Source organism: Venturia canescens, chromosome 10 (assembly GCF_019457755.1).
Source record: "Venturia canescens isolate UGA chromosome 10, ASM1945775v1, whole genome shotgun sequence".
Classification (NCBI taxonomy): Eukaryota; Metazoa; Arthropoda; class Insecta; order Hymenoptera; family Ichneumonidae; genus Venturia; species Venturia canescens.
In genome coordinates this window covers 12,051,537-12,064,971 of record NC_057430.1, presented here as the reverse complement: position 1 = coordinate 12,064,971, position 13,435 = coordinate 12,051,537, and the positions used below count along the sequence as shown (strand labels likewise).

Here is a 13,435-nt window from a genome sequence, read left to right as displayed (position 1 = left end):
CGTGCACTCGCAAGTCAATGTGGTCTCGGCATGACATTAAATTAATATAAATATTGGTGCGAACCTAAACCAGAGTTAGATATTGCCTCAGCGAAGGTAATCGCAAGCTCAAATATATTTTGCACGAGAATGATCAATACACCGCGGGAGAAAAGTCGATCGAGTTGAAAAAATTTCGTGTAGGATCAACAACTCGTAGCGAACAAAATGGAATTTGGTGATTCTACAAAACTTTCATCGATCCAACGAAGTTCCCATCGTAGCGAGTAGTCATGCGAGCCAAAAAATTGAGTTGTTGGAACATCCAAATTTTCGTTGACTCAACAAGTCTTTTTTCATCAGCTACACGATCGTTGATCCAACTAAAATTTTCTCGAGTCGACAAATTTCTTCTCCTTATCCACGATCGTCGATCTTCTGCTCTTGACAATTCGATAAGGGAAATCTCGCCACGATTGTGACAATGATAAATGGCACTTCGCACGTAAGAAATATTTCGTTCCCAGTAGCCCCAATCTTTCGTGCCGCGCACTTTGCGATCGTCCGTTCCTTTGATTTTTCATACTCTCACGAATTTTTTCATCGATAAGAGAACTATCGCAGATGAAACTATGAAACTTCGCAATCTCAAGAATAAGCAAAGAAAGTGGGGAAGGAGAAACAAGTATCTGACGTATCGACGGGGGGGAGGAAATAAATAGAGAAAAGGTGAATGAGATCGGAACATGAGTTCGCCATAAACGATAACGGGTAAGTCAGCCAACAATGAAGCCGCTTTATACGGAGTTGGGATTTCACACGTGCCAATTGTTTGGAGCGGCCGAACGCGAAAAGCCGGGTTCATTGTACGCTCTTTTCTCACTCGCGATATTCTTCTTCGCATTTTTTACGATGTGTGAATAATTTTTTCCTTCGCAACGGCAATCTTTTCTTTCCGCATCTAACACGGTTCACAAGGTCGTCATAAAAATTAATTTATTCGCGGATCCCCGACCCTTTTTATACTTCAATTATGGACACTCGAAGAAATCTTCCTCAGTCTTGATCGAGCTCTTGTTCCAGCAACACCATGATCAAGATTCTCGTCGTCTTCACGTTCCTCCTCGTCCTTGTATCAGCTCAGAAGAAAAATTACGATAATTACAAAGTCTTCAGGATCGTACCGAGCACCGAAGGACAAGTCAATTTTTTAAAACAGTTCGGTGATTTTCGGGATGACGAGGTAAGCATCGACGTGGAAATATTCAAAGTGACTCGCACTTTACTCGCAACGGAGCACTTCCGTTTCTGCTAATTCTCATTTCGTTTCATTGATTCTGTCTTATTTATTTATTTATTTATTTATTTTTTTTTTCATTTCTGTCTCGAGCATTCACGACTTTTCTAAACTAAAAAAAAAAATTGGATTTTGGGTGTTCAACGGAAAACATTCCACTGTCTCAAGTAACGTGAAAAATGTTCGTGTTTACAACATTCTTTTATCAAATAATATCGCAAATAATTCAATGATGATTCGTTCGCCGATTCGGAATGAAATTTTTGGATGATTATTAGTTTGTTTTATTGAAATTTGATTTTGTTCGTTGAATTATTGAATATTTTAAATCTTAAATTTGAATTTAGCATGAAACAATTGATAAAACATGTGTTTCAGTATTCGTTTTGGAAAGGTCCTAGTTACATAAACGAGACGGTCGATTTAATGGTGGGACCAGAAAAGTTGTTGGAATTCAATGATTTGATGGAGTCGTCGAACATAAAATACGTCGAATACATTGACAACGTTCAGTCTCTTGTCGACAACGAGAATCCGTTTTACGGTAGAGATGGAAAATCGACTTTCGGCTGGACGAGTTATCATACGCTTGAGGAGATTTACGCGTATCTTGAAAAAATCGCAGCCACTTATCCGGACAAAGTTGAGCTCGTTGTCGGCGGGAAAACGTACGAGGGCCGTTGGATAAAAGGGGTGAAAATATCCTTCAAGAAAAACAACCCCGGCGTGTTTATCGAGGGTGGAATTCATGCTCGTGAATGGATCACCCCGGCAACCGTAACTTACATAATTAACGAATTTTTGACCAGTAACGATACGGAAATTCGTCAATTAGCGGAAAGCAACGATTGGTACATTTTTCCATCGTTCAATCCGGACGGTTATGTCTACACGCACAGATGGGTAAATTTAGGTCGATTTTTTAGCATCGGTGCCCACAGGAATGAAAACAAATTGATTTTTGCAGCAAGCTTTCATCGATATTCAATCGATTGCCAATCGCTTGTTTTTCTATTGCAGAATCGTTTGTGGCGAAAAACAAGGAAACCTTACAACTTTTTCTGCTACGGAACCGACCCGAATCGCAACTGGGGTTACAAATGGATGCGTACGTTTTATCGACAATAAAATAATTCATGTTTATTCGGCCCCGAAGGAATCGAATGTTTGTCCAAGCTGTAGCGACTTTTTTCGGTTTTATTCGATCAGAGGGTGGCGCCAGCAGCTCACCGTGCTCGGAAACTTTCGCTGGGACTGCTCCATTTTCGGACATTGAGACGAAAACTCTATCGGAATATATACGATCGATTTCCGACAAATTTTACGCTTACATCGCCTTCCACAGCTATTCTCAACTCCTCCTTTTCCCTTACGGACACACCACCGAACATCTCGACAATTATGACGAGCTTGTGAGTACGAAATTCAAGGAGAATCGATCAGTTTTTTTTCAAATCTCACTTAACGTTGAATTTAATAAAAAATTTCAAATTTACTCTCTGAGATTTTGACAATAATGCGATTAAGAATCATCGAGATATTGCGCGACCAATTCGAAATCGAGGGTCACGCCTCTCGTAATAAAGCACACTTCACATCTGAAATTTTCAATATTTCCGCCAGTTTTCATTGAAATAATCCAAAAAATTGGTCCGGTCCCTTCAATAGTGCCAAATTTTGTATTAAAATTTGTATTAAGAAGGCCCTTGGACAAACGACCTCGCATTTTTGATCATTTTTCGTGCAAATCGAGTGAAATTCCGAATAAGACTAGGATCGTACCTGGTTTCGTGTAATTCAGACGAATTTTCATGTCCAACATTCGTAATGAAATGGAAAATTTACCGTCGCTCGATGATTTTAAATAATGACGAAAATCAAGTGGATCAGGAATCTAACGAGTACGAGGAAATTACGTAATTTTTAATCTCTCAGTTATTCCTTTCATTTATTCTCATTTTACAGTATGCAATTGGTAAAAAAACGATCGAAGCTCTATCGAAGCGGTACGGTACGAAATACGTGACAGGAAACATAGCCGAAACAATTTGTGAGTAATTTGCTCTTTATATTTCAACTAAAACTAATAAAAATACAAAAGTTTGTAGTCTGATCGGACGATTGATTGAACAATAGACATCGCGACCGGGAGTTCCCTCGATTGGGTGAAGAGCACATTCAAAACACCGATCGCTTACACGTACGAGCTCCGCGATACTGGAAAATATGGATTTATACTTCCAGCAGAGCAAATTATTCCGACAGCCCAAGAAACGATGGATTCTTTGATCGGGTTGTTCAGAGAAGCTGCAGCTCGTGGAATACCGAGAAGAATTTACAAATAAAACGAAATAAAAAAAGAAGGAACGCGTGCATCATTTTTCTATACAGCGATCCAACGAAGTGACAATTCGTCCTAATAAAAAATACGAATTTTCAAACAGTCATTATTAAAACATGATTTGAAACGTTATTTTACATGGGTCTTAATAAATCAAATGATAAAAACACGGTCTTGAATTCTGACTTACGTACTAAGCTACTTGTCTGATGGTAAAAACGAATTTCTCGTAGAAAAAGTTCGATCGTTCGATCGGCTCGTAAAATATAGCAAAAAAGACGTAAAAACCAAGAGAAATTTGCGACAAGCCATTTCTCTTTAGCGACATGACGAAACAACGAATTCAGATCGTAAAATTAATGTCAAGTTCTTAAAAACATCGACGAATCAAAAATAATAACAAATAAGCTCCCATGGAGACAGGATATTTTTGATGAAGCAAATTATGGAGCATCAGCCTTGGCCAATGCTCTGAGCACGGGTCGAGCTATTTTGCCGACCGCAGTGCGAGGCAATTTGTCCAAAAACTTGACGCCGCCTCGAAGTTTCATGTAATCCGGGAACTCGGCTGCCACGATTCTTTGAATCTCCTCCTCAGTGACCTGCACAGAGAAATGCTCTTCATTCCTTGTTTTTTTTTTTTTTTTTTTTTTTTTTTTTAATTCTGACATGGTTCAACAACGAAGATCAAGAGCTCGACGATAAATTATTCGAGATAATTACGGACTGGGCGATTGCAATGCTCTCGAAAATTGAAATATTTTTGAAAAAGCTGCAGTATTCGCAGAATAAAATATTTCAAATTGGCATTAAATTTGAAAATGAAGCTCACTTGATGCCCCGGCTTCTTCTCGACGAATGCGATCGGGTGCTCGTTATCGATCTCGTCAGGCTTTGAGACGACGGCAACTTCTTGAATGGCCGGATGTGTCAGCAATTTATGCTCGATCATAGTGGGAGAAACATGCCAAGCTCCAAACTTGACCATCTCTTTTGAACGGTCGACGAAGAAAACGTGGCCTTGTTTGTCGTAATAAACGAGATCTCCGGTGTGAAACCAACCTGTAGAATAGTTTTTCCTCTCATAATTTATCCTCTCACTTCCGAGAAAGGAGTTAAGAAAATTCTAAGAGTGCGGGCACATCTCGTCGTTACCTTCAGAATCGATTGCTTCTTTCGTTGCTTCGGGATTTCTGTAGTAGCCTTTCATTATGTATTCGCTCTTGAAACAAGCCTCTCCAGTCTCGTGTGGATTCAAAATTCTTCCAGTTTTAGGATCGATTACTTTCAGCTGTCTGTTCTCTGTCACCCTTCCACAGGAAGGCTCGGAACAGGTTTTGTCGTCTTGTTTTATTCCTAGACCCAATTCCGTGATACCTTTGGATTTCAAAAAATAAACAAATAAATAAAAACATTTTTTTATCTATTTAAAAAAAAAAAAAAAAAAAAAAAAACGAAAAGCAAACTTCGTATAACTTCGCCGAACAAATCGATGAATGTCAAGTTGGAGGCGAAACGGTGGGAAAGAACTCGCGAAGGGAATAAGAGAAAAATAATTGAAATCGAAATGAATTCGTTACCGTAACACTGGCGAACGGATGCGCGAGGGAATGTTGCTGCGAAAGACTCTTGAATTTCTTTTTTAATGGCTGCCCCTCCGATGGACACGAATTTCAAAGATGACAAGTCATATTTGGATATCTCAGAACATTTGGCGAGCCCAATCATCTCAGCGGGTCCAAGGAGCACCCAGTTAACCTTGAAACAACGTCAATTGCGACAGTGAAAATAGTTAATTTAGAAAAAATAACTAGAAAATATAAATACGTGGATTTTACGTACCTTGTACTTTTCAATGAATGCCGCGAGCTTTTCTGTAGAGTATTCCGAGACGATGATTCTCTTATCGGGAACAAGGATGCCTCGGAACATGTTGTAGTTGGCAGTGACCCAGCAGAGCCGGGAAAACGAAAGTGTGACGGTCGGCTCCTCGATGTTGTCCATATTAATGTAATGTCGGACGTTGGCATAAAGGCCTTTGTGCGAGTGAACAACACCTTTGGGCAATCCAGTGCTTCCGGAAGTATAAAAAATGACGGCTGATTCTTCAGCGCTCGATATTTTCGTGCAACGAAAGTCACCGAGATTTTTCGAATCCTGGGATTCGAGGACGGAGTTCAGGGAGAGATGATTCGGTGTTTCTCCGAAAACAACGACCGTGGCTTCTGCGCCGAGGTCTTTGATCGCTTTGTCGACGACTTCGGCCGTCGCAGGGCTTGCGAATATCACCTTTGGCTGCGTCAGGTCGACGAAGTGTTTCGCCATGTCTGCAGGAGGCGATAAACGATTTAGAATTTTATTGGTACGCAATAGTGTTGATGATTATTTTCTTGCCACTCTCATCCCCACCTTCGGTCAATCCGACGTCGCACCATGGATTGTACGCCGCTCCAACGTACAAAGCAGCGAAGCATGGCACGTACATGTCCATTTGGTTGTGAGTACAAACTCCTACGACGTCACCGATCCCAATATTTTGCTCCCTCATCCACAGAGCACACTTGACACTCTTTTCAGCCATTTCTTCGAAAGTGTCTTCCCTGCCGGTCTCCCCATCGACCTGCCATAATTTTTCCCAGACACTTATTCCCTCTGACCATTCACAGTCGTTTCATTTGATGCAAAAAATGATGATTCTTTGGGAAAGAAGAGTAAAAATAAACTTGCCTGTCCAACGAATTTTGGATTTGATCTCATGCTCTCTAGAATTAATTCCCCCAGACTGTTGTAGGGATTCGTGTACGCATTATGCACGGCTTTCATGATGCCGTTTTCTATGACAACGTCCTCCGAAACCTAATTTATTTGTCGAATGCAAAAAAGAAACAATGAAATTGCTTTAATAATCGTTGTCGTGAGTTCTGTTTCGTGCTTTGAATCTCTAATTATCTTAATTTCTATGAAACATCTTTGTTCAAAAATAAAACTTTTCTTACCTTGCAACAGTATGTTGAATCTGCCGACATTTTTATCGATTTTTACTCGACGAAGTTGTGCCGATCGTTAATTTCTTGGGAGGCGTTTTCCGTTCGACACGATCGATTCCAACCAAAGACTGACGAAGAAAACGGAATTGTCGAATGAAAAGTTCCTTGGCATTTAGAGAAACTTTCGTGGAAGGGAGATATCGTAGCAGGAGGGACATAAACTATCGTGGAATTCGACGCTTGTAATTATGGCAAGGCATTACCATTGTACTGCTTGCTTAATACTCGATAAGCCGCTCTCAAAGCAGAATATAGAAAAAATAATCAAAATAACGAAAGAATTTGAGATAGCAGTATTTACCTGAAATATGTTCGTACCGTCCTAACACGATATCACTAGCACAATATTTGGAATATAATATTTTGGTAAACGTAACAGCATCAACAAGTACCTTAAAAATCCAGTTTCAGAGCGTTCATGAAAAATTTGATGAAGCGCCTATTATATTGGAGGTAACGTCGTTATCAAAGGCTCCATAAATGACGCAGTACTTGCTCTGAAATTAGGATTTTCTTCCGAAAACAAAGTTATGAAAAAATTGCGAGGAATAATGAATATTTGGGCGAGAAGCAATTCAGCGCGATTCTATTTCGTTACACGTTTTCGTACGTACTCAAAATATCATGAATTACCTGTTCAGGTATTTTTTATAAAAATCTTTCATAACCAATGATGTGAGAATGAAGAAGCTTTGGGTTCATGGCATATTGGAAACGACCTAAATATATTGAAATAAAATGTTTAATGTTATTTCTGACATTGATTTCAGTGGAAGAAAAAGTGCTCTGCTGGATTTTTTAACAACGCAACAACCGATTAATGATTATACAATTTTTACGAGTCGTTTCTTCATTTGATTTATTTTACACTATTAATTTATGAGATTGGAAAATCCCAGTATTTCCATATCACCGTACAATCTGTACGTACAACGGATTTTACTGAGTGAGGTGACACATCAAAATTTTTCCTGATCCTTTTTCGACTCTGTTCAAATAAAAATTTCGTCTGAAACGTTTTATGATTTTGCTTCCTTACGTCAAGAACAAACTAATCACAGTCAAAATCATTCCATTACGTAGTTTCACTTCGAGAGGGTTTTACACAAAAATTTACAACTTAAGTATACATTTTCTCGCGACGTGGGATTATTACGTCTATGGAGAAAAATATTGTCACAGTGTACACGTAGTACTTGCTTAATACCTGATAACTTGGAAGCGCAAATAGCATCAAGTCGTTACGGTAACGTAGTCGTTATTTGTGTGAAAATCATTAAGCTTCTACTTCATTTTTTCCACACTGTTTGGCTCTCGCGTCTTGCTACAACGCTCGTCTGTTTTTCGTAAAAAAAAATAGAGTTATTCGAAACGACAATTTGGGACAATGTTTCAATTCGATTCTTCCAAAAACCTATCGAAAAATCAAAAAAGCAGAACGCCTTTTCGATCTAGGATCTAGGGACGGGGTTCCTTGGTCTTCAGCATCCGTTCGTTAGTTTGAAATGGGGACAAAACCTATGGAAGATTTGGATAAAATAAGCCACACGGATTAATGAATAGTTTGATTTATTTTTGAATAAAAATCCATAAAAATACAAAAATTCAAAGACAAATTCGGCGGACATTCCATTGTAGATTTTACGACTGAAAGTTCTCTTGAAGGGGCGAAGTCACGATTTTCTAAAACTATAAATTTCTTCTTCAGGGGACTAAAAAATATTGCAACGGCTCAGAAACTGTCGATTATTCGTACAAGCGTTTCAATCAAGCCTCGTCTCGAAATAAAACTTGGAAAAAAACATTCAATATCGAATCACAAAAGCAGATTTTCAAGCGAAAGTCAAAGCCAATGCTTTGAGCTCCTTCCGAGCTATTTTGTCGGATGATGTGTGCGGCATTTTATCCAAAAACTTGACACCTCCTCGGAGTTTAAAATGATCCGGAAGTCCGTCGGACACCGTTTGCAGAATTTCCTCTTCAGTAACCTGCGCAAACGAACTCCCATTTTTTATTGCATTCTCATATTTTCACTATTCATTGACGAGTCTAATCTTAACGAAGGTACCCAAAACATCAACAAACAACGAATACTCACTTGACTTCCTGGTTTTTTCTCTACGAACGCCATCGGATGCTCCCCATCAGCTTTGTGCGGGAGTCCTACAACAGTGACTTTTTGAACGGCTGGATGACGAAGCAGAAAATTGGCGATGACAACCGGAGAAACCAGATGATCTCGGTACTTGATCAAATCTACCAATCGGTCGGCGAAAAAAACGTGACCGTCTTCGTCGTAATAAACGAGATCACCGCTGTGATACCAACCTGTTGAATAATTTGGAGCTCAGATCATTTTGGATTTGGGATCCGGATTCCGAGGCAATTATTTCTAGTGCGGATTTCTCGAGACTCGTCGATGCGTATCATCGAGACCTGACTTGCTCTTACCTTCGGAATCGATCGCCTTTTTGGTTGCCTCGGCATTGCCGTAGTAACGGATCATCACGTTCGGAGACTTGAAACAAGCTTCTCCCGTCTCATTCGGACCCAAAATTTTACCGGTTGTAGGATCGACGACTTTCAGTTGTCTGTTCTCGGTCACCCTTCCCATGGAACCCCTCTTGCATCCTCTTTCTTGTTTTATTACCGGGCCCCCCAATTCGGTGATACCTTTGAGAGGAAAGAACATTTTTTAAATTGCCTTTTTCCTATAAGTTGGAAAAGACACAAAGTTTGATCGACGAAAATTCGGGAAAAGATTCAAGAAAACTGTACACTCGATCACGTTTAAGCTCCGTACTAAACATCGCAACTGAAAATCCTGGATCACGTGGAATTTTATTAAAGAATTAACCAAATGGGAGTTGACGCGAAAACTCAACGAGCCAATGAGGAAGCAATTAAAATAATCGAATGATCGATCGAAAATATCATTTCTCGCACCCATGCACTGGCAGACAAATGCTGTGGGGAATAATTTTGCCAGAGAACTTTCGGTTTCTTCGCTAATGGCTCCACCGCCAATGGCCAGTAGCTTCAAAGACGATGCGTCGTATTTCGATATCGCAGGACATTTCTCCAGTGAAATACACGCACTGGATGCAAGCAGGATCCAGTTAACCTGCAGATCATAACAGAGAGGAAATTGCCGGAACCGTTTGAGATCTTTCTTCACTTCCCTCAACTTCCCATCAGCGAGGTATGGATACGAAAATGATTTTACTAACCTTGTACTTTTCAATCATTTCTAAGCATTTTTCCGGGGTGTATTGCGGATAAATAATTCTTTTCGCAGGCATAAGAATACCCAAAAAGAGGATGTAAGTGCCAGTGAGCCAGGAGAGCAGTGCAAACAAGAGTACAACAGGCTTCTCGATTTCGTTGACATTCAAATAGTGTTTGATGTTGCCAAAGATGGATTTATGTGAATGGAGTACAGCTTTAGGCAGTCCAGTGCTTCCCGAAGTGTAAAGAATAATGAGAGGTTCATCTTGGCTGGGTAATTCCGTGCAGCGAAATTTACCAACTTCATTTGAGTCCTGTGATTCGAGAATGGAATTCAAGGAGAGATATTTTGAGGAATCTCCGAAGATAATGATCGGAATCTCCGAGCCGATTTCCTCGAGCACTTTGGAGACGACCTCAGCGATTGATTCGGTAAGGAACAGTATTTTCGGCTTCGTCAATTCGATGAAGTATTTTGCCATTTCTAAAGAGAATTGTAAAGCATTCTGTTTAGTTTATTCCATTACGAACGATCTTTCTGGAGTCATCGAAAATCGAAGCTCCAGTTTTCGGCCCTCTCTGGTCTCACCTTTCGTCAAGCCAATGTCGTACCATGGATTGTACGTCGCTCCAACGAAAATGGAAGCAAAGCACGGTATATACATGTCCAACTGATTGTGAGTGCAAATTCCCACGATGTCACCCGTCCCGATGTTCTGCTCCCTCATCCACAACGCACACTTCACGCTCTTATCCAACATCTCGCCAAATGTCTCCTCTCGACCGGTCGAACCGTCCACCTGTCAATTTTTCATCCCATTTATTTTCCTTTAGATCTAATTTTCAATATTTTCGTCGCTGGAGAAAATCAGGATATTTTCAGCGATAGGAAATAGAGGATAAAAAAAATCAACTTGCCTGTCCGACGAATGTTGGGTTCGATCTCATTCGCTCCAAAAGCATCTCTCCGAAACTGTTGTAATTAAGGGTGCAGTCTTTATCCGCTCCTTTCAGAATTCCATTTTCAATAGTCAGGCTCTCCGAAACCTATTTTATCGATTGAATAGACGAAGGTAATTTAATAAATATGGTAAATTCGATAAATGGAAACTCTCCTTGTGGAGCTCTTTCGTTTGACGTTTTTCTTGGAAAAGATGATATTTTTCGACATGTTTTTTTACCTTGTGACAATATTTTGAGTCAGACGACATTTTTCTGGGTTATTCTATCAAAATAAAAGTGTGCTGCGCGTCGAAGGCTTGTCGGAAATGTGAGGCCCGAGGGTTTATTATCCACAATATTTATACCAGGCAAGAGCTAACTCGAGAATGACGAACCGTTGGATCCAACGTTTGTTTTGGGATATCGAAACCCTGAGATACCCCTGAGGAATTTTACGTGTGACACGAAATATCGATATTTGAAGTAATGGTCGAGGAAAGTGGGGGAAATTTACTCAACGTAATTTGTACGCATCGTATAGTGTACTCTGTTGCTGATGATATGAATTTATTACTTGAAATCGTTAAAAAAATGATCTCTCGAAAAGTGAAGAGAAAAATGAAAAAGTGTCAGCTCATTTTCAAGGGGTTTCTTGAAATGGGTGTCACACCTCGCTGAAAATTAATCTTCTGTTTGAACTTGACGTTATTTTCGAATGGTTCAGACAGTACGAGTGAAAATTGATGAGGGCACAAGCGTATACATGCAAATAAACCATGAATGTGTGAGAAGTATAAATTCAGATGGAAATCTAGATTCATTCCCAAATGTCCTCAAAAAGAACTTAAAGAAGAATTAAAAAGAAATTTAGTACTTAACTGTGTTGAATTATCTCACTCTTACGAGGAAATTCTTCGTATCTCTCCCGACGTCCTACTTGATAAACTTTTGTTGTACTGATTTAACTAATTTCCATCCAGATGAGGATGATGATTTTTGTTATCATTTTATCTTCAAATTTTTAGTTTTTTTTTTTTAATTTTTGTATTTGTCTGTCTCAATTTTAAATTTTCATTGGTTTAAAAATTTTTTAAATTTCAAATCGATGGAAAATATTGCAATCGGCAGGATTGTGAATCTCCACACCCTCTTGTACAAGAAAGAAATTCGTGCAGTCCAAAAAAGAATGAATCTATTCAATTATAATTTTTATATTATTTATGCATTGTTCATTTATTCATTGCGAAAAAAAAATCGACTGTAGCTGTAAATTTCGACACCGTTTTTAGTGTATAGGGGTCTGAATGTATTTTTATTAAACGTTTTTGGTCTCAATGCTATTTAAACATTTATTTCGTGGTCAGTTGATCCAACTTTTTGAGAACGGATAGACAATTCATTAATTTCTTCGAAAAACTCGTGCATGAGCATGTCGTAAACGACAACAGAAGTAGTGCCAGACAACTCTGTCGCCTAATAATTAAGTCTTGCTCTATTTATGGTGGCAAAATTGTCTCTTGCTCTGATAATCAGCTGCCTTCAAATTGATTTCGATGACATAGGTGCTTTGACTCCTGTCTATTCGCTTGAAAAAATGTTTTTATTCATTCAAAATTCTTTTCGTTTTATTATTATTGACCGAAGTGCAAATGACTTTGGCAAACTTTTTAGGAACGAAGAGATTAAACAAAGCCCCTTTATTTCATTTTTTAAATTACTGATTGCCAGATAAAAATGGCTTGAAAACAGGCAAGCTTTTTTATTTCTGGCAAACGTGATGAATTTTTGTTGAAAGTTATGGTTTGGTTCTTCGCTGTTGGAATAATAAATCATTTCTCGCATTTCATGAGAAATTTTCAAGTCTCGATTGCTTCCGAAGCCCAGGCTCTCATAATGTTATTGAATGTGGTTCGTTCAAACAGTGAATGGACAAAGCCCGTTCTCGTATACGAACAAGTAAACATCAATCTGCCGAAAAACGCTAGCAGTCGCTCAGTTGTCACGAAATATATTGCCAATTCTGTTCCGATGAGACGAGCCGTAGATAAAAAAGCGACGTTGTTGATAACGAGAAATAGTTAAATAAAAAAGTTAAATAAAAATGGGTTTGGAAACGTTGCGCAAAGCCGAAAAGATTTTCAAGCATTTTGGCATTAATTTATCGAGTGATATTGTATTGATAAAAATATAAAAGGCCGATGTTGAGTATAAAAAATCTGCGATAAGTTCATTGAATAATCGAGTAATCATGAGCTGGAGAAGCAGCATTTTTCTAAGGTTCGGTTACAAATTAATTTTTTCATATGTTCTTTTTTATACAATTTCTTGAATTTTCGTATCTACGATTCTTGTCAACTTTCACGTGAGTGAATGCAATGAATAATAAACAGTTGTTAATTGCATATTCGAGAGCTTTTTAATGTCGAAAAACTAAGAATTTGGTTCTCAGCCGGAGCCGGCGGAGAATTCAATCGGATAGCCCGAAAAAAATGTTCAGAAAATATGAAAAATAGAGTGAGAAAAAAAGTGACGTGAAGAAGTAATCATTATTGTATTTCACAACGATCTGAAAACTTGACAGTTCATTACAATGAAATGGAT

General features: G+C 38.8%; 3 protein-coding genes across 3 annotated transcripts; 1 reads left to right on the top strand and 2 right to left on the bottom strand.

Annotated features, from left to right (window-relative positions):
- Nucleotides 1-535: 535 nt before the first annotated feature.
- LOC122417660 (zinc carboxypeptidase-like) lies at nt 536-3,621 on the top strand. Its single transcript, XM_043431385.1, has 7 exons — nt 536-750; nt 1,063-1,222; nt 1,655-2,179; nt 2,297-2,384; nt 2,486-2,688; nt 3,242-3,326; nt 3,413-3,621. The coding sequence occupies exons 1-7, from the start codon at nt 713-715 to the stop codon at nt 3,619-3,621; spliced, it is 1,308 nt and encodes a 435-aa protein (XP_043287320.1). The 5' UTR covers nt 536-712.
- Nucleotides 3,197-6,773, bottom strand: LOC122417657 (4-coumarate--CoA ligase 1-like). Its single transcript, XM_043431378.1, has 8 exons — nt 6,614-6,773; nt 6,345-6,473; nt 6,027-6,237; nt 5,460-5,944; nt 5,198-5,375; nt 4,773-4,994; nt 4,450-4,679; nt 3,197-4,219 (listed from the first exon to the last, which is right to left on the bottom strand). Exons 1-8 carry the CDS (start codon nt 6,641-6,643, stop codon nt 4,061-4,063), a joined length of 1,644 nt encoding a protein of 547 aa, XP_043287313.1. The 5' UTR covers nt 6,644-6,773; the 3' UTR covers nt 3,197-4,060.
- A 1,443-nt stretch (nt 6,774-8,216) lies between these two features.
- LOC122417659 (luciferin 4-monooxygenase-like) lies at nt 8,217-11,330 on the bottom strand. Its single transcript, XM_043431384.1, has 8 exons — nt 11,074-11,330; nt 10,811-10,939; nt 10,482-10,692; nt 9,895-10,376; nt 9,611-9,788; nt 9,116-9,337; nt 8,763-8,992; nt 8,217-8,652 (listed from the first exon to the last, which is right to left on the bottom strand). The coding sequence occupies exons 1-8, from the start codon at nt 11,101-11,103 to the stop codon at nt 8,497-8,499; spliced, it is 1,638 nt and encodes a 545-aa protein (XP_043287319.1). The 5' UTR covers nt 11,104-11,330; the 3' UTR covers nt 8,217-8,496.
- Nucleotides 11,331-13,435: the final 2,105 nt, after the last annotated feature.